The 20,399-nt window shown below is 39.6% G+C and overlaps 1 protein-coding gene across 1 annotated transcript in view; it reads left to right on the top strand.

Moving 5' to 3' along the window:
* The window catches only part of TGFBR2 (transforming growth factor beta receptor 2), an 86,806-nt gene that overhangs the window by 37,294 nt on the left and 29,113 nt on the right, over nucleotides 1–20,399 (top strand). The window contains exons 2-3 of the mRNA XM_074195632.1: nucleotides 449–614; nucleotides 5,114–5,304. Of these exons, the coding sequence (XP_074051733.1) occupies nucleotides 449–614; nucleotides 5,114–5,304 (357 nt within the window). The remainder of the gene's footprint in view (nucleotides 1–448; nucleotides 615–5,113; nucleotides 5,305–20,399) is intronic.

The raw sequence follows: 20,399 nt of genomic DNA, 5'->3' as shown, positions 1-20,399 counted from the left end.
TCATGTCTTGTCTCTCATGACTCTGGATTTTATCAGAAGTTGGTCATACATCTAAGTGATTGATGAAGTTTAGGCAGCTCGATGGCAGTGGATAAGAGTCCCAGACCTGGAGTCAGGGGGACCTGAATTCAAATCCAGTTTCAGATACTAGCTGGGCAAGTCACTTTACCCTGTTTGCACTTTACCTCAGTTTTCTCATCTGTAAAATGAGGATCTCTGCCAAGAAAACCCCAAATGGCATCATAAAGAGTTGGGCAGGACCTAAACAACTCAACAATAAGATTAAAGAGGTTTGGGGTCGCTTCTTGTTCCCAAGAGATGGAGTTGATTTAAAATGGTAGAGGACGCACTCTCCTCCTTCCTGGGGCAGTCTGCCTTACTTCAGAGACACTTTGTTATCACTTGCCAAGTGGTTTCATGCTTTTGTGATGGTGTTCTTCTCCCCTAGTTGATGGAATTCCAGTCACTGAGGAAAATGGTGCAATCAAGACTTCCCTCCTCTGCAAGTTTTGTGATGTACAAGCAACCAACTGCACCAATGATGGGAGCTGCATGAGTTATTGCGACATCACATCGATCTGCGAGCAAGCCCATGAAATCTGTGTGGCTGTGTGGTAAGATGTCCTTTAGACCTTCATCACTCACCGGTGTCCTCCTCTACCTTCAATCTCAACCAAGGACTTTTCTTTCCTACCCCGTATAAGCTGCTTGAAGGATCCTTTTGGTTCTGATCTTGTCCCTGGTGTCTTAGACAATGCTTTGTACACAGTAGGTGCTCAATTAATGCAGTTAGTGTTGAATTTCTTTTCATATCATGGTTGCTTCCAACCAACTGAACCTTCCCTTTCCTACAGGACCACTTAGTGGCCTCTGGGCACACAAGACTGGTTCCTGATGCCACTTTGTCTTTCCCTCTCTCCTTCCTCTTCTCTTAGTCTCCTTTTCCTCTGCTTTGCATATACTTATCTGAGCAGAGCTTGAATTTTCCCACAATAGAGGGTGAGCTCTTTGAGAACTAAATTTCTTTCATTTTTTTCTGAGTTGAAGTAGCTGGGGAGGAGAGAAGAAGCTTATCACTTTAGAGGATGGCAGCTAGGTTGGCACAGTCTTCCTAGAGTCAGGAAGACCAGACGCAGTCACTAAATATCTGTGTAGTCTTGGGTAAGTCATTTACCCTCTGCCTCAGTTTCCTCACCTATAAAATAGATCAATCTCAGGATTGTGAGGGTAATGCGGTAGTATTTCTCAAGTGCTTTGCATAGGGCCAGACACATGGTAGGAGATCATGAGAAGATTCCATGTGAAATCATATGTCCTCATTTCCTACTGCTTGACATGTGATTTATATGTGGGTGGGTGTGAATCTCTTTAAAATACTTTCAAAACTGTCTGCTCAACTGTGTTTCCTTTTGTTTTTCCTTGCTTTAAAAAAAATGATGCCATTTTGAATATCTCCATAATTTTCCTCACTATTTCTCCCCTCCTTAACAAATGATAAATTTTTAAAAAACAGCATAAAAAGACCTACACATTGAAAACAACCTGAAAAATATAGGCAATGTCCCAGACCCATGGAACTCTCACCTGTAGAAGGGTGAAGATGTCTTCTTCTTTCTTTTGAGCTAAGTTGATACTTAACAAATTTGCAGTATTCACTTCTTTTTTTTCATTCGCTTTGTTTACATGGCCATCATTGTGTATGTTGCTTTTCTTGGCTTTATTTAATTAACTCTGTAACCTCTCATGCCTTTCTTCCTCTGTTTCTCTAAGTTCATCACATTGATCATTTCTTCTTATAAGCACAATAGTATTCCATTGCCTTTAGTGTGCCACAATATGTTAAACCAATTATTGAACATTTATTTTGTTCCCAATTCACTCTTTGCTTTTATAAAAAGGCTGGGATAAATGTCATGGTATATAAGGAAATTTTATTTTTTTCAATGACTTCCTTGGAGTATATAATAAAACCTAGGAACAGTCTTTGGTTCAAAGGGATTTACATAATTCCAAATTGCTTTCCTAAGTGATTGTACCATTTCACAAGTCCATTCACAATGCATTAGTTTTTCACCCCATAGCCCTTCCAACATTGACTTGCTATTTTTGTTATTTTTGTTTATGTGTTGGAAGAGACGTAATACCTCAGAATTTTAAAAAAATAAAAATTGGCTACAAGGACTTTTTTTTCATCTCTTTTGTCAACCTTGTCCCCATCCCCCTATTAAAAACTGAAAAAAGTGGGGAAAAAAATCAATGTTTTTGTAGCGAACAATCGCAGTCAAGTAAAACATCTTCACAGTGGCCACATCTAAAAATTAATTTCTCTTCAATTTGTGTCTGTTACCTCTCTGATAGGAGGTGGGTATGGTGGTTGTATTTAAAAATATACTTTATTATTCTCTGTATTACCAACAAAGGGTACCTAGTAAGGGGCTTTTCCTTCCTCACTTACAATAACAGGATACCACATGGGAGAGGCTGTGAGATACTCAGAGTTCCATTTAGGATTGGATGATGAGTGTTAAGTGATATTCAAGTGAGAAAAAGGAAATTCCAAGAAACTCAGATTACCCAGCTTAATGGTTTATGATGGTAGAAAAGTTTTGGCTGATTTGTAAATTAAAAAGAAAACAAAGGAGCCCACCACTACCACCTCCACCACCAAATTGAATGCAATTCTTTGCCATATGCTTTCTCAATTAAATAACACCTCCTCTGATATTTTCCCCTGCTCTCTGAGGATGTGGGCATCAACATTCATTTATGATTGGTTTTCTATCTTTTTTGGGAGGAGACTCCCCACAGAAAGCCTCCCTCGTCCATCTTTCAGGGACCCAGGAGGCAGAAATAGAGGCTATGAGATTCATTATCAGTGATTCCTCTTTGAAAACAGTTCCTAGCAAAATAGGAATCCAACTCCTCAGAATAGACTAGAGGAGGCTAATGTGAGCTCTAGTCATGTTAAGAGTTGGGATCACAAGAATTTTGAATTTTCCCACACCCCACACCCCTTTGTCTTCAAAATGGAAGTATTTGAAATCCCCCTGTAAGACAGTCCCTCCTGCCTGAAATATAAACTAATAGTGAGAACAGGGACCTTGGTCAGGGGAGTGACCTTTTGAAAATACTTAGGATGCCCAAACTAGGAGGGTTGGCAAACTACCAGAACCAATCAGACAGTTGAACTTGAAAATCTACTACTCTTATTAGCTATGTGTTCATGAGCAAATCACTCCATTGTCCTCAATTTCTTTAATCTTATCTGTAAATCTGTGTCAAATGAGTTAATGGGAGATACACTTTTATGGGGCTCCTCCCTAGTATGAATAAGGAAAGATGTATAAAATGATAACATTCTTATAGTATTAGAACTGTTAGGGCAGAGAAGGGTCTTGATCCTCTTGTTTGACGCTGCTAGCTAATGTTAATTTTATCTAATTTTTATTACAATTTAAAAAGTTTTATTATTTTTATATCACCTTCCTTTCCAAATCTATCCCTCCTCTCTCCCTTGAAACAAAGTACTCTAGAAAGAAGGAAAAAATAATTTAGCAGGACCAATTAGCCCATCAACAGCATTCAACCACTTTTGTCCCCACCTCTGTAGAGAAGGGAGGATAGTTGTATTTTCTCTCTTTTTTTCTGAGACTGACTTTTAAAATCATCAATGTTGTCATAGCTAGCATATATTAAAAGTGCTTTAAGGTTTACAGAGTGTTTTGCAAATTTTATTTCATTTGTGCTCATCTTCTGGGAGGAAGTGTTCAATTTTGTTCCTCCCTTTGTTTCTTTTGCACATTGTTGTCATCTGAGTACATTTAGCTTTCTGGTTCTACTGCCTTTGATTGCTATTTGTGCATATAAGTCTTCCTATGCTCCTCAGTATTCATCCATTAGTCATGATTTCTTAGAGTCCAAGAGTATCTGTTACTTTCAGGTAGGACAAGTTGTTTACTTTTAGCCCTAACCCAAGGATGGGCATCTGCTCATCATCTTGATGTATATGGGCCTTCATTTCCATATTGAACTTCTTCAGCAGTCCCTTGATTTTATGGAAGAGAAAATTGAGGTCAAAAGAAGGGTTATGATTCACCCAAAATCTTGCTTGAAGTTTAGTAGAAAAAGCTGAGTCCAGAAACCAGACTTCCAATCTGAAACCCTCATTTGGACTCCAATAATTGGTTTCTCCCCCCTCACTTAAGGTTCTTTCATTGCAGCCTGACACCCCCCATCTTCCTCTCTATCTCCTCTTCTTCTCCCCACCTCCCATTCCATTTTCACTCCTCAAGCAATGAGTGAAAGGGAAGTCTTGAGAAGATGATGCTGGAAATTTGGATGATAGACAAACCAATACACATAGAAAAACCATCAAGGCAAATACCAGCCTTCCAGTCCTCCCTTGCCATTTGTCCTTGAAAATGATCTGAATTTGAGTTCTCAGATGAATGGCAGGGGCAAGTTAGATGGTTCAGTGAATCAAGCATTGGACTTGCAATCAGGAAGACAGGAGTTCAAATCCAGTCTCAGATACTTACTAGCTACATGACCCTGGGCAAGTCACTTAACCCCAAATGCCTAATTTCTCAGCTATAAAATGGAGTACACAGAGAAGGAAATAGAAAACCACTCCTATACCTTTGCCAAGAAAATGCCATGGACTTGTCATGAAGAGTTCAAGTGGCAAAATAAATCTTAGCAATAGTCCTGATAGGTCAGGGAAAATCAAGAGACCCAACCAAGTTCTTGTCTTGGCCTTCACACTTATGGGCTGTTAATCTCAAGAAAATCATTTAGTTTCTTCGTGCCTCAGTTTCCTAAAGGAAGTTGATCTAGATGAACCCCCTCACTCCAAGATCACTTTTAGTTCTGCTGTTCTGTGATGTAAGTTTTAAAAAATACAAATCCCTGCTATGTTTTTCTCCACAATCTCATGAGTAGACTTGGTGGAAAGATAAAAGGGAGTAAGCAAAGAGATACCTAGCTCCCACTGGTATGGCATTGATGAAACAGGGTGATAATTTCAGAGATACCTGGGTTGCAGGAATTACCTGCCCTATTGCTTACTATATCCTAAAAACCACTTCATCTTACCCTCTCTTTTCCATTCCAGGAGGAAGAATGATAAAAATGTAACCATAGAAACGCTTTGCCATGATCCTAGCCTCAAGGTCCATGGGTTTGCCCTGGAGGATGCTAATTCTGAGAAATGCATAATGAAGGAGAAAAAGGTTCCTGGTGAGACCTTCTTCATGTGTTCCTGTGGGAAGGATGAATGCAATGACAATTTACGCTTTTCAGAAGGTGAGTTCTTTCCTCTTTTTCTTCACTGAATCTGGACTTGTCTGTGAGAAAACTGTTCCATTAAAATTAATCTAATTCCTCTTGCCTTATTAAAATTATTTTTTTTTCCTCCAAAACAAGCCTGGGAGATAGATGACAGTAGTCACTTAAATTTCCATCTACAAAAAAAGAAATCAAGGGCACAACTCATAGAAGTGATTTGTCCAAGGTCACAAGATTATAGTGTTAGAGCTGGAAGGGATGATAAAGATCATCTGGTCCTCCCCTCTGAGAACAGAGCTTGGAAGGTTATGTGCTTTCCCAGTGTCAAAACCAGGAGCAGAATTGGGATTTGAACTCTGGTCCTCGGGATGTTCTTTCCACTCTACAGTTAAAGCCAAGTCAAGACTCCTGCCTTGGCTGCCAATTAACCTTGTAATCTGGCCCCTAAACAAGACTGTCTGGAATATGTTCAGTTCGATTCAATTAATTCAAGTCATCAAATTCAAATTCATTTCAATTCAGGAAAAACTTCTTTGCTTACTATACACAAAGCACTTTTTTAGGAGAATGGAGAAGATAAAATTATAGGTAACATCTAAAATTTGTAGAATATTTCATATATAGGATATAAAATATATCACAAGGTCAACTAGGTGACCTAAACCTGGCCCTGGAGTTGGGAAGACTCATTGTCCTGATATCAAATCCATTTTCTTAGGGTCTCGTGACCCTGGTCAAATCACTTAACCCTCAGTTTCTTCATCTGTAAAATGAGCTGGAGAAGCTTCTGAGGACCAGTGAACCATAAATCATGACATTCATAGAAGCTATCTTACCTGTTGTTCACAGAATAGAGTATTTTAAAAGAATATCTGGGTTTAATCATTAAGTTGAGAAAATAGTACTGACAATGAGATTCATTTCTTCCTCAAGTGGACTTTTACTGCTGGGGGAGATTCTCAAACTAATCCTTCTACAGGTGAGGACACTAGACTAAGGTTGAAGCATTGTGGTGCTTTGGGGTTAGAGCTCCCGCATTCAAATCCCAGTTGCTCTTTGTAGAGACCTGTGTGACCTTGGGCCAATTATTGTCATTCTCAGGGGTCTTGGGTTCTTCATCAATAATTTAACAGGGTTGGATAAGAAGAGGCTCTCAGGACCATTCTCATCGACTGATATGATTCCTGTTAAATTGGCTCCTCTTTTATAAATGCTGAGTCTGGGCACTGTCTTGAATGTTTTACTTGCTGAGGGACATGAGCCTGGATTAAATCATCTCCTGAGCTGTCTGTGCTTGTATGATTCTAGTCCTCTCCTCTGGAATCCCTAGGTGGGCATTTTTGCTCAGTGAAGATGGCCTCATACCATGTAACAGACCATCCCAGGACCCACATGGTTGCTGTCACTAATAGGGTTTTCTGGTCCCGCTGTGGGTAATTTGCCAGGAGTGCCTTCACAGTGGAAAGATAAATCTGCTGTGTCTGGGACTTCAGATCAAAGTTAACCACACCCTTCTCATCTTGGATTAATTGGCATTTTGTTCCTGTCCAATGTTCTTGGCTACATTAGAGTGGGAAACCTGTTGGAGGCCGTCTCTATACTTCAATGGACAAGGATAATAATGGAACTCCAATGACAAAGAAATAAATTCTCCCAGTTTGTCACTGTAGCTCAACTCTCCTCTTTCTAAGAACTGGGCAAATGCACTGTCTTTCATGGAGTTGCTGGACTGGCCAGTGTTTGGCTAGGCATGACTTTGCCCTCCTTGGTGATGGTAATCACCCCTACTGAGTCGTCTCACTTGTGACCGGTCAAGTTAGGATGCATCCAGAGGCCACAGGACAGATGTGACGCAAACTGACCAGGACTCAGTCCTGTGCTAGAGGCCTTATTACCTCTTTTAGTGCACTGCTCAATTCGTTGAGAACAATCAGAGTTTCACAGTCTCTAAAGCCAGAGTTGGGAGGGACTTCAAGGACTATCTAGCCCTTCCTAAAATTGAGTGCCCATGTCCAGACTCATTTTTCCAGATATAAAACCATACTATATAATTGAGTACTTGATCTGGTCACTTGAAATTTAGTTGAAACACCCTTATTTCTCACTCTGAGAGCATTGGTTCCAATCCATGATGGTGTGAAAGGCTTTTGCCTTGATAAACATGCTCTTCACCAGGAATGCTTAGAGGCTTCCGAAAGGTTCTTTTGTCTTTCCGAGATCTGGCTGAAGTCGGTGGGTTTTGACTCAATTTGTAAAATAACTCTTCTCAGTCAGACATTAAAAAACAACTGTTTCATTTGATTCATTCATTCTTCCCAACAAATACTGATTATTTCAGTCCCTGGGAATCCAGAGACAAAATTCAAATAGTTCCTGCCCTCATAGAACTTTCATTTTTCTGGGATCTACTACATTATACTCATTACTATACTGGTTTGCAAATGGGGAAGCAATTCCTCTCCCTTCCCCCAAAGGAAATGATTTTAGAATACGAAAGGGCATAGTACAGTTGGGTGTTCAGTATGCAAAGTCGGACATGTTTATGGTCTCAGACAATGGTTGAGAAGGAGAAATCAAAGAAATCATCAAGCAAATACTTCTGTTAATCTGAATTGATCACCTGCCTTATCACAATCAATGTCCAATATTGTAGGGGTTGATAGCCTGGCAAGACCAAGGCAATGCTTAGGGACCTGTTCGCTTGGAGTAGGGGCCAACTTGGAGAACCATCAATTTGTGAGCTGATTATTACATTTTCAATAGGACCATTAAAAATTTGGGAATCAGCAATGTTACAAATCAGGGTTTGCTGTATTGTTTTGTATTTATCTATTGCTTTGCCAATTACTTTGACTTAAAATAATGGAAGAAAAAAAGTTTGGCCTGAGTTTCTCTTTTTTAAATTTAGAATCAATTGTTAAACATTTCCCAACACACTCCCATTCTTCTCTTTTCTGATATCATTAATTAAAACTATTGATTGGGAGTCCTGGGAGGAAGAAAGGATCCAGTGGCCAGGGGACAGTACAGGTCCCCATGCAGGGATGAGTAAAAAGAAATATTGGTTTGGGATGTTATGAACTTAAGCACAAAGGCAAGCCCCAAATTTATATACAGATGTTGAACCCCCCCCTTACTGTGATCCCAATTACTGAAGGTTTTAAAGGCCACACCATCTCCCATGCTAGTCCATGGTGAAGTGGCCATTGGTCCTATCTAATGCTGGTGTGTGTACTCTGTTGATTCTAAGTAAGCACAGAAATGGTCTCAAAAGTTCAGCTCTGTTCAACTATCTCCCAAGGGGAAGGGCTGGGCTAACACAGGGAGTAGGATGAGGCGGAAGGAATTTTCTTGAAGGTATGTCTTATTTTTGTTCCTTGTTAGAAAAAAGAAATATGTTGTGGATTAGAGTTTCTTTTAAATAAAAACCACCTTATTGCGTTGCCTGCCTGGTTAGCCATGGCAGGAAGACGAATGATTTTTACAGTATCAGACATGTGGTTTCCTGTCTGTGTTTAGCTTTTAGGCAGAGCATCTTAGCCAGCTGGTCCCCTACTCCACTAGACAGCTAGATAATGGATTGGAAAAAACTGGTTTCAAACTACAGTATGAGCCCATTCCTTGGATTGCTCTCATGTTTTGCATATTTTCTATTTCCTCCACTAGGAAAGAGGAATTATCTTACAGATTTGTGTGTATATAACTATAAATAATCTATATTCCTGTCTATATGTATACATGCATGTATACAAGTATGCATGCATGTATTCACACATGCATGCATATGTATGTCATATTTCTTCCCTAATTCTTTATTTTTTTCTATTCCTTGCACTCATGTTAGGAGTGTCAACCTGCTTGCAGAAATCATAGTCTAGCTGTCAGTTGTTTCAAAAAGGAGAAGAAAAAAAGCAGAAGTGGGGTTTGGAAAGCCCCAAAGCATTCTGGGTATCTGCTATCTCTTGTCTGATGTAATTGTCCGACAAGATTGTAGAACCAGCTGCCCTTGTCGTATCTCGGGGGAAACAAAGCAAAAGCCTAAAAACAGAAAGAAAGTGGAAAAGCCTTAAGAAGAGGAAGAAAATTGTGATTTAAAATAAAAGTCTCACTTGAGCAGCTATCCTCATCAGTTGAGGTGATGGACCAGAGCTAAAGTGTCCTTTGGTTCCAGGCAAAGCTGGCTGCAACAGGAACCCTGGAATACTCTGTACTGAGTCCTCCAAAATAATGAAACTCATGGGCTGTAGAAGTGTTCTTATTCAGTTAAGAAATGCTTAGAAAGCTTTGGAAGTGGCTTAAAGAAATACTTCTGTCTTTGGTGGAGTTTTTTTCCCTAAGCAACAAAGTAAACAAAATTCACCCGAGCCAGATCAGTTGATTGGATGCTTGGAACCTATATGCATCTATTTATACTCTATTCATAGACTTGCGGGACTGGAAATCAATTTGGACAATATTTGGTCCAATATCTTCATTTGATTTGCTTTTGTTCCTTTTTTTGGTGAAATTTAATAGATGCATCCTTCCCCCTTTAAATTGTAATGAATGATCTTATTACCCCACGCACCCTCAGCCCATCAAACCCTTTCTTATGATGAAGAAAAACCAGTTGAGAAAGTAACCACTTCTACAGAGAAGTGAATGATGTGTTTTCATCATCTGTGTTGAAACAAAATTGGTAATTAAAATCAATCAGCATTAGCTGTCATTCATTCAGTTTATTTTTTCAATTAGATCATTGTAGTCATTGACTCTCTTTCCAGAGTTGCTTATTTTACCCTATATCAGTTTATATTAGCCTTCCCATGCTTCTGAATTCTGTAGATTTGCTGTTTTTAACAAAACAATAGTATTCTATTACATCAACATTCAGTAGTCTGTTCAGCCATTTGCTAGTTAGTTGGGGCATTCACTGTTTCTAGGCTTATGCTGTCACAAAAATTGAATCTTTGGATATACATGAGAACTCTTTTTCCTATTGCCCAGTCCACCATCTTTGATTTCTGATTGCTGAGCCAAAAACAAAGGGGAGAAAGAATTTGGGGAGTTTTTCTTGCTTTACTTTAAAGTTGTTTTCCAAAACAGTTGGAAAAAAAAATCCCAGCTTCACTCACAGTATATATTAGTGTACCAGTCTTTCCTAGTTCTGCCAGCACTATTTCTGTCTTTGTGACTTTGGCAAACTGACTGCAAGTCTTTCATTTTATGAAGGAGAGAACTAAATTTCTGGGAAGGGTCTTTTGAAATAAACACTTATTAATAATAATATAATAATATAATATAATAATACTTATTCCTTTCCTCTTCCCCTTATCCTCAGTGTAGAGTTGGGCAGTGGCAGAAGATAGACTAGACTTGGCTCTGAGGGCTCCTATGAGAATGAATGCTCCCTAGAGGCCTGGACTGTCTGAACCTTCCTTTGTTGCCCCAGTATTTTGTACAGTGCCTCCTGAAGAACTTTTATAGCCCATTATCTCCATGCTAAGGAATGTATCAGGATGGGTTGGGCCAACTTGGACCCCATCCAAAGGGTCATAGTCATGGAGGAACAAAAGAGTCTTCATTATAAGGTGATCTTTGCTATAGGTTAATCACAGAGCCTCCACTCCCAAAGATCAGAGTCTTGGGAAACATTAGGATATTATTCTAGGGGTTCTTTGCTTCCCTCTGACAACCCCTTCCTATCCACTGGTTATTGCTATCTAAATATGAGTCGGGCAAAGCTAGTTTAAGGAGAATACTCAGCTTACACTATGGTCATTTAAAATGTTTGAACAATGGAAAAATACATAGTATGTCAGCTAACCACAACATAACTGAGCAAGTCTACCCCCCTTCATTTCAGACCAAGCTAAATATGTTACCTGCCACAGCAAGTGGACTGGGGGGCTTTTTGCATTGGAAAAAAATAACACTTTCCCCCCTCTGAATTTAAATTAAACCTGCCCACTGCCAATCATTTTGCATTTTGGTTTTACCAGAAATAATCTTGACTTTTAAATGATCTGACGTCACCCACATGTACACACGCACACACACACACACATGCACACACACAGACACACACACATAGCGTAGTTGCTTACTTTTCTCCTCCTTTTTTCACAGTTTATCCAACAGATCTTATGCTGATGGTTGCATTGTCATCAAACAATCAATCTCATTTTATTTAAAAAATATCTTCTTCCCTCATTCAGTTCAAACCACTTTGAACTGTTCTGCTGGGCCAGGGCTACCAATTGATTCCTTTCATACCTAGAATACTGGAGTCATAAGACTAGTTTTCAAGCTAGAAGGAATCTCAAAAGCCATCTCAGTCTACCCTCCTTTACAGATGAGAAAACTGAGACTCAGAAAATGTAAGGGACCGTCATAAAGGACTCAGAGAGTAAGAAGCATCTCTAGAATTTGAACCCGGGGTTTCTGACTGCTGAATCGATACTCTTTCCACTGTACTACTCTCAGTAAACATTTCTTAATGTTTGCTTCCTGAGCAAGGTGTATTCCATGTACTAGAAGGAATTGTGTGAAACTCCTCTCCTTCATTCATTCTACAACTGTTTCTTAAGCATCTCCTATGGACCAAGCAGTGTATCTGATAGTGGAAGTACAAAGAAAGGAGACAGTCCCTGTCCTCAAGAAGTTCATACTCTGCTGGAGGAAAACACAAAAACAGACAAATAAATATAAATATCTTACACAAAATAAGCTACAGACTGAATCTTCATTAGGAAAAATTGTTCAAATTTTTCCTGTTGTCTCTTCCCCCCCACCCCACCCCGCCTAGACTTGAGCTTCTGGAGATCAGGGACTGTCTTTTACCTGTCTTTGTATCCCAAAGCTTGGCATAGCCTACCATATCATAGTTACTTATTCAGTGTTTATCATGTACTAAAACTACTTAAACCCCCCAAAAGGGGAGGTGAGACTTTTCCCATTATTAAAAGAATATTCTGAAATGTACTCTAGCTATTTGAGTTCATGGAACTCAACTCTTTCAATTTTCTAGTCACATTTTTCGACAGGATGAGCAAGTTAGCTTTGTCACTTTTTTTCTATTACCCAAACTCTTGACAACCTCTAACAACATATATCTTTTTTATGTTTGATTATACACACAAACACACACTATAGTTAGGCAAGGAATACACATGAGAATAGAAAATTATTGACAGATGAAGAGGCCACAATTTGCCTGTCCAAGAACCTGTGGGAAGATAGGAGAGACAGGTGGGAGAGAGAGAGAGACAGACAGACAGACAGACAGACAGACAGACAGATATTTCCATCTTCCCCCAGAATGGACTAGAGCATTCCCTCCAGGGTAGAGCATATAAGATCATATCTCTTGACTAGGTGAAGAGACAAAAGGGCATCTTCAAGCTCCCTGCCCTGAGTTATATGAAGATGAGGCAGAGGGGACAGGGAACAGCAAAAAGGAAAGGGGAGATAGACTTTTTCCTTTAAAAAAAACTAGGAACCCTCTGTGAGCCTACCCATAATCTTTAGGAATAGAGAGAAAGCACATATCTTCTGATGATCTAGCCAAAGGTAAGAAGAAAAAATTATCTTTTGAATCCCATTTTCCTCCCCTAAATATCTAAAGCAAAACTTACCTATGGCATTAATTTCCTCTAGATTTGTTTTACTTGGTGACCCTGCTAACATATGTGTAGTGTTGTTATTCAAGTCGCTTTTCAGTATGGTCCAACACTTCATGATCCTGTTTTGGAATTTTCTTGGCAAATGTCTTTCTCTAACTCATTTTATAGTTGAGGAACCTGAGGCAAATAATGTTAAGTGACTTGTCCAGGGTCACTGAGTTAAAGTAGGTAGTTGAATCCAGATTTGAACACAGAAGATGAGTGTTCCTGAACTCTAGTTCCTGACTCTACTCTATCCATTGTACCACCTAATTGCCCACTTTTGAATGGTACGGAAAAGTCATATTGGAAGTAGCTTGCTATTTTTGTTCTGTCTTTCTGTTCCTTCTTTGCTTTGCAAACTTTTGTTCCTTTTCTCTATAAGCAAATTTGTTAAACAAAAAAAGGTCATTATAGAGCATCTTTAGCAGTAACCAGGAAGGCTTCCCATTGAAGAGAAACAGTATCATCCTTTAGGTTAGCTTGGTCTGTGAATCAGACTGTCCTTGCCTTGTTTGTCTGGAGCTAGGTTTTCTTTATTTTTGTCCTATGTAGTCTTTTTTAGGCAAAAACTGTTCTTTCTTGTGTTCACCAAAGGATTTAAAAATCAGACATGATCATCCAGGAGGTGGCTTTCCCCTCAAGGAAAGAAAAATGGGATATCTTCAGACAGGTCCTACTACCATTCTTTTGCTTCTCAAACCACTCCTTATCACTCTGTCTAGGTAATGACCCAGGACTAGCTCAGTAATATGAGCTCTTTAGGACCATCATTTTTGTTAATACATTTTTTTGGTTAGTACTCTGGTAAACATCATACCAACATCTTTCATTAGGCCATAGAGCTCAGATTTCAAAGCTGTTTTTAAATTCTATGGATCCTCTGGGTGATCATCTCACTGTTCTACAATTCTAATGCTTTTTGTGACCTATGAATTTAATCTTAAGTTATTTACTGGGATGATGGACAGAGAATTCAATCACAGACATTAGGAAATTCATACTGGCTCAAGAGAGGGCACTTTACAAGTCATCCGCCATGAAGGCCCTGCTGTCTTTCTTTCCAGTGTTTTTGCAAATAATTCACTTCACTCTGACAGGATACCAAAGACCTTAATTCTGAGTTGCTTCTTCATTTGCAAAATACCACCTCCCCCCACCACCTAAGCTGCCAAATATGCTGAAAGGTTTGACAGGGGACTTTGAACTCAGAGGAAGAAGTCATTATATTCAGTAAGAAAATTTACTTGATGTGTGTGTGTGTGTGTGTGTGTGTGTGTGTGTGTGTGTGTGTGTGGAGAGAGAGAGAGAGAGAGAGAGAGAGAGAGAGAGAGAGAGAGAGAGAATTGCTTTGCTTCAGGATGGAGTCCCCATCAGAAGCATCCATACCATAACAGTGGCTACAAGGCCAGAATAACTTTGTTAACAGCTCTCTCAAGATATTCTCCAAGATGGGGCAGCTAGGTGGCGCAGTGGATAGAGCACTGGCCCTGGAGTCAGGAGGACCTGAGTTCAAATCCGGCCTAAGACACTTCATAATTACCTAGCTGTGTGGCCTTGGGCAAGTCACTTAACCCATTGCCTTGCAAAATCCTAAAAAAAAAAGATATTCTCCAAGAGGGGGGGATATGCCTTTCTAGCTAGACATCCCACCCCCCTCTCCACAAACACACACACACACAAAAAGAAATATCAATAAATGTCCTTGTTAACCTTAAAAAAAAAAAAAAAGATATTCTACAAGAAACTTGAAACATATAAAAGAGAGAGCCAGGACCATCTTATTTGGAACAACCATTTCATCAGTTGAATTAAAGATGAGAAATGGATGTGTTTCAAAGATGTATTGCTGGCTAGATCATTTCCAATGAACACTAATGCTTACATCCATCCTATTGTCTAGGACAAGATTTTGGAAGCTTCCTTTAATCTACTGAGAACGTATTGAAACTATATTCCTATTAAGCATCCATCCTATGTTTAGATTTCCATGGACTTCGGATAGCTTTCCATCTCCGATGCACCTATAAATTTCTGATCCATTTTCAGTCATTAAGGGCCCTTAGAATAGAATTTCTATATTCCTGGGAAAGAACTCAACAGAGACCTTGATTTCTGAAGTTCTAGCCATGGTACTCTGTAACTCATGGTATTGCCTGTACCAAGAACAAAATATTATTTTTCACTTGCTCTAAGACACCATTTTAAGGGAGTGAGTGCAGCCTTGGTTTGTCCAAACTCACATCTTGGTTTTGCTACTTACTGATAGTGTGGCCTTAAGTGGATCATTTCCTTTCTCTGAGATTCTGTTTTCTTACTTGTTAAACTAAGAAGCAGGTCCAGCTATCAACAAATGGTCGCTAAAGTTGTTTTCCCTCTAAGGAAAGCAGGGTGGTGATATGAGTGCTGTTATAGGAACATGGGATCTGGGTTCAAATCCCAGATCTTAATGACCATTGACCCCTGGGAAAAGTCATTTCACTTCTCTAATCCTCTCTAAATCCTTGTTTGTCCAGTAAGGGAGTTGATCCAGATGACACAAAAGTAGACCTTTCAGCTCCCAGGATCATATCGATCACCACGGATCCTAGTTTTAGGGCTAGAAAGGATATCGGACACCTAGTCATTTTCCAAAAAAAGAAGAGATTGAGGCACAAGAAAAGTCAATTAATAAGTTAGCTTCTTCCATAAAAGGAAGTTACTGAACTGCTTCATTGTCCATTGGAGGAAAGATTCAGTTCCATGGTTCCATCAACATCTGGCTGGATCTATTATTGATTTCTAGGTCTATTCTGGTCCATTATCATGGGTGCATTCTACTACTTATTAATACACATACTTCATTTCACAGAATTCACCCTCAAAATGCTGAGTGATATTAATTTGTTACTGTCCCCTTCAGAGTGGATCTGCTCTCTTCTTGACCACAAAACCTCCTCCCCCCCCCATATCTTAGAATCTCCAGTTTTTTCCCCCAAAACTACCCATGATCACCACCACCCCCCACCCCCCCGGCCTGTGTCAATGGTAGAAAACATATCTTCCTGAGTCTGGGACTAGTGCCTTCTTCCCTCAGGTCAGAGGAGCTCAGCCCAAACCAGATCTGGGAAATATTTAACAAAAATAAATGAATACAACAAAACACAGCTAATATTACATCTTAAAACCAAGTCAATATGTGGTCCATAGAGAGCTTTATATGTAGACTTAATGGCCCCATTTTCATTTTCATTTGGTATTCCTGACTTAAACTACGCTCCAAGCCACTAAACATTAAGTTCCTACTGGATGACAATCATTATACTAAGTTACAATTATAAAAGAAAGGCAAAAATAACCTCAGCCATCAAGGAGCTCAAAAATCTGTTGGGGAGAGAACAAAATGGCACAAGATAAATTAGAAAAAGTAGCTGAGAAAATTGTTCTAGCTTAAGAGGAATTAGAAAAAAACTTCTTGTAGGAGTCATATTTTAGCTGGGAATTGAAGGAAATTAGAGACGTCGGGAGATGGAGATAAGGAAGGAAGGCCCCCCAGACATGGGGGACAGCCAGGGAAAAGCCCAATGTCAGGAGATAGAATGGCAAGCAGAAAGTCCAGTGACTTTCGGACATCTAGTCATTTTCCAAAAAAAAAACAAAAAGAAGAGATTGAGGAACAAGAAAAGTAAATTAATAAGTTAACTTCTTCCATAAAAGGAAGTTACTGAACTGCTTCATTGTCCATTGGAAGAAAGATTCAGTTACACGGTTCCATCGCTGGATTGTAGTATACATGGAGGGAAGTAGACAGGAAAGGAGGGAGAAAAAAAGCCAAACAGGATTTTGTATTTGCTCCTAGAGGTAATGGATAAGCAACCTTTGGGGTGATTGGCACGGTCTGATCTGTGCTTTAGGACCACCAATGAATAAGGTGTGGCCATCTACACACCTGGGTGGTGTCAGAAGAGAGAAGGCAGGTGTGGCAAACGTGGCAATAAACTGAAAATGGAAGGTGAGTGGAGAATGGCATCTCACTTTGGCGACAGGATGACAGGGAAGGAAGGTAGCTGTACCTTAGACAGTGTTAGGGAAGTTAGGAAGAGGGGCCAATTTGGGGAAAAGATCATGAGTTCAGTAAATAATGATCATAATAAATTGATATGAGTTTGCTGGAAAGTTCTTTTCCTCACTTTTAGCCTGATTTTACTCAATCTCCAACTGTGGGTCTTAGCCTGGGCAGTTTTGCCATTTTGCATGCTCAGAGGAAGTTTCTTTATCAGCTTCACAGGACTCCACATAATCCTTGTGTTACACAACAACACAATGATGCCTTTTTTCCTTGTGAGATGCCTGTTCGTGGGGGCCTTGCCTTTATCTTTTCAAACAAGCAACTCTCTGTTACTGTATCTTTGCTCCCCTTTGCACAGGTCATTGAAAAATGGGTTAGAGAATCCTGGGCCTCTGATTGAGCCCCTCATTCAACGAAGGGGCCCCAAGCAGTGAACTCATTTTTGTTTTAAACTGCCTTATTCATAATTGGCATTTGCTGACATTTCAAGTCACGCATTGAAGAGACTGAGTTTCAAGTTACCTTTAGAAAAATCTATTTTGTAATCTTCCATGGTAAGCAGGGAGGGGAGTGGAGAGTGAGCAAGTGAATTCTGAGGTTAGGAACCAAAATTCCTTCACCCAAGAGTAAGCATGGCTTCCCACCCCCCAAACAAGAGTCAACCACCAGGGAGTTTCCCTTTGATATTTAAAGTTAGTTGGAGTTTGGTCTGTTGTTGTAATATTAAAGTCTTAGTGCAATCTTTATCAACAAGTTTATTATCTTTATTATTATCTTGTTCGCCGATCCCTTTTTAAAAGTAAATCTTGTCACTCCCTTGGGAAAAGCTAACTGGGAGATTTCCAAAGTGTGGATCTGTGATGACAGATTGTTTAATTAGGGTTAGGGTCTTAGGTTTCTCTATTCAGGTCCTTAGTTGTTACCATTCTAATCCTTGGTAGAGCTCTCTTATAATTAAAGATTATTCCTAGAGGAAAAGGGCACTGAATTGAGGCCACTGGATGTGGAGACAGGAAATCCTGGGTTTGAATATCCATCTTATATCTAACCTGAACCTGAGCCTTATTTGCCCATCTGTAAAATAACAGAATTGGATTTAATGATCTCTGAGCTTCCTTCTATCTCTAAATCTATCCCTTTGACTATTCTTTTGGATGATTGATTGCTTTTTTAGTTGGTACCATCAATTAGAGATAGAAGAGAAATCTAATCCAATCCCATTATTTGAGAGATGATGAAATGAGGCTAGAGCTGAGACTTATCCAATGTCACACAACTAGTAAGTAGTAAAAATAACCCTAACTAGTATTTATATAGTGCCTTAAAGTTTTGTACAACCCTATACATACACATATGGGGTGTTATAAACCTTAGAATGTACATATTTCCTTAGAATGTGGGATGTGTGGATGCATGTAGAGGGCTGTGAAGTATAGAAGTATATGCATGCTATCAATATAACAAAGCAGAATCTTCCCCAGGGTCTGTGACTTCAAATCCAGTTCCTTCTGTCTTCAGTGTACATGCTGAGAGTACAACTGAATGAATAAATGAATGATAAAACATTTATTAAACAATCATTAAGAAGGGCAGCTAAGTGGCACAGTGGATAGAGCACCTGTCCTGGAGTCAGGAGGACCTGAGTTCAAATCCGGCCTCAGACACTTAATAATTACCTAACTGTGTGATCTTGGGCAAGTCACTTAACTCCATTGCCTTGCAAAACCCCCCCCAAAAAATAATGATTAAGAACTAGACACTGCTTGTGAAGAAGTAATGCAAATAATGAAGGCAGTCCTTTAAGAAGGTAAATGGAAAAGTGGTTTCCATTGCACACACACCTGATCCCAACCTCAGTGACCCCTTATCCTCAATCATCAGTATCTTCACCACCACCACCACCATCATTGTAGTCATGATATAATTGCTTATTCCCTTCCCCAATAACACTTTGAGTTGTGCAGTGGTTTAAAATATCCCATTTGATCTACCATGGGAGGTAGATACTATTACTTCTATTTTACAGATGAGGAACCTGGCAACCTTGGGAAGTAAATACTCTTATTCCTGTTTTGTAAATGAGAAAACTAGCTAAACCACTCAGACACAGTCTAAAAGTCATGCTGCTAATGTGTATCTGAGGCAAAACTAGCCCTCTGTCCTTGTGCCACCCAATTAGGTCTATTCTTATGTGCTTCTGAAGACTAGGACAATAATTATTTCAGGACAATAATTCTCACACACGGTTCCACTTGGGCTAGTCATTGTGGCTAAGTAGAGGCCACCTAACTCCCTAGAGATTGGGCAGAGTTGACCATTAGAAAGGATGATCAATAGTCACCATATTGCCATTACATTCCATCATCTGTTTCTTCATCTATTCAAGAAATATTGACTGGAGCCCTGCTATGGGCATTGGAAGCATTGTTGTAGGTGCTGGAAATAGAAAAGGAAAAACCAAAACTATCTCCAGATAGTTCCTAACTCCCTGGTTTTCTGGTGGGGGGCTTCTGGGATCTGACAATAACATGTACTCAATACGCAAACATGACTTGCTGTTTCAGGCTTTATTAACCAGGCTGCACCTTTGGCACTTGACCTATTCCATCATAAGATGTAGAGAACTGATGAGAAAAGATTGCATCATCCCCTCCTTTTCTCATCATGCCTTTTGGGTTATTTTTTGATGCGATTCTTGGGGATGAGAAGTTGCTAAAGAGCTTGCCACTGAACCAGGGATATCTGGGGTCACCTCCCTCCTCAAACACTTAATGATCATAATGGCAGTTGCATTAACCTTCTATCAAATCCCATGACCTCTTTGTGAGTGTCATGATGACTCAGTTAAGAAACTGAGATCCTAATTTGTAGAAGAACTCATGGTGCCATGAAATTCCAGGCCCAAATTCTATCTCTTACCTAATTCTTTTTTTTTTAGGGTTTTTTTGTGTTGTTTTTTTTTTTAGTTTTTGCAAGGCAATGGGGGTAAGTGGCTTGCCCAAAGCCACACAGCTAGGGAATTATTAAGTGTCTGAGGCCGCATTTGAACTCAGGTCCTCCTGACTCCAGGGCTGTTGCTGTATCCACTGTGCCACCTAGCTGCCCCACCTATTTCTTTTTGTATATGTTTTTAGCCCTCTTCTCTTTGTGACTCATAATTGACCTTTGAGAGATAAAAACGAATAAATAAAATCAATTTTTAAAAATTATTCTTTGTAACTGGATGGCACAATGAGTGAAGTATTGAGTTTGACAGCAGGAAATTGTTCAGTTTTTTAATCATATCTGACTCTTAGTTGACCCCATTTGGGGTTATCTTGGCAGAGATTGGAATGGTCTGCCATTTCTATTTCCAGTTCATTTTACAGATGAGGAGACTTAGACAAGAAAAATGAAGTGACTTGACGCGGCCCTGCAGCCAC

This window comes from Macrotis lagotis, chromosome 7 (genome assembly GCF_037893015.1).
Source record: "Macrotis lagotis isolate mMagLag1 chromosome 7, bilby.v1.9.chrom.fasta, whole genome shotgun sequence".
In the NCBI taxonomy this organism is placed as follows: domain Eukaryota; kingdom Metazoa; phylum Chordata; class Mammalia; order Peramelemorphia; family Peramelidae; genus Macrotis; species Macrotis lagotis.
Note: the sequence above shows the minus strand (reverse complement) of the source record. Positions and strands in the feature narration are given on the sequence as shown.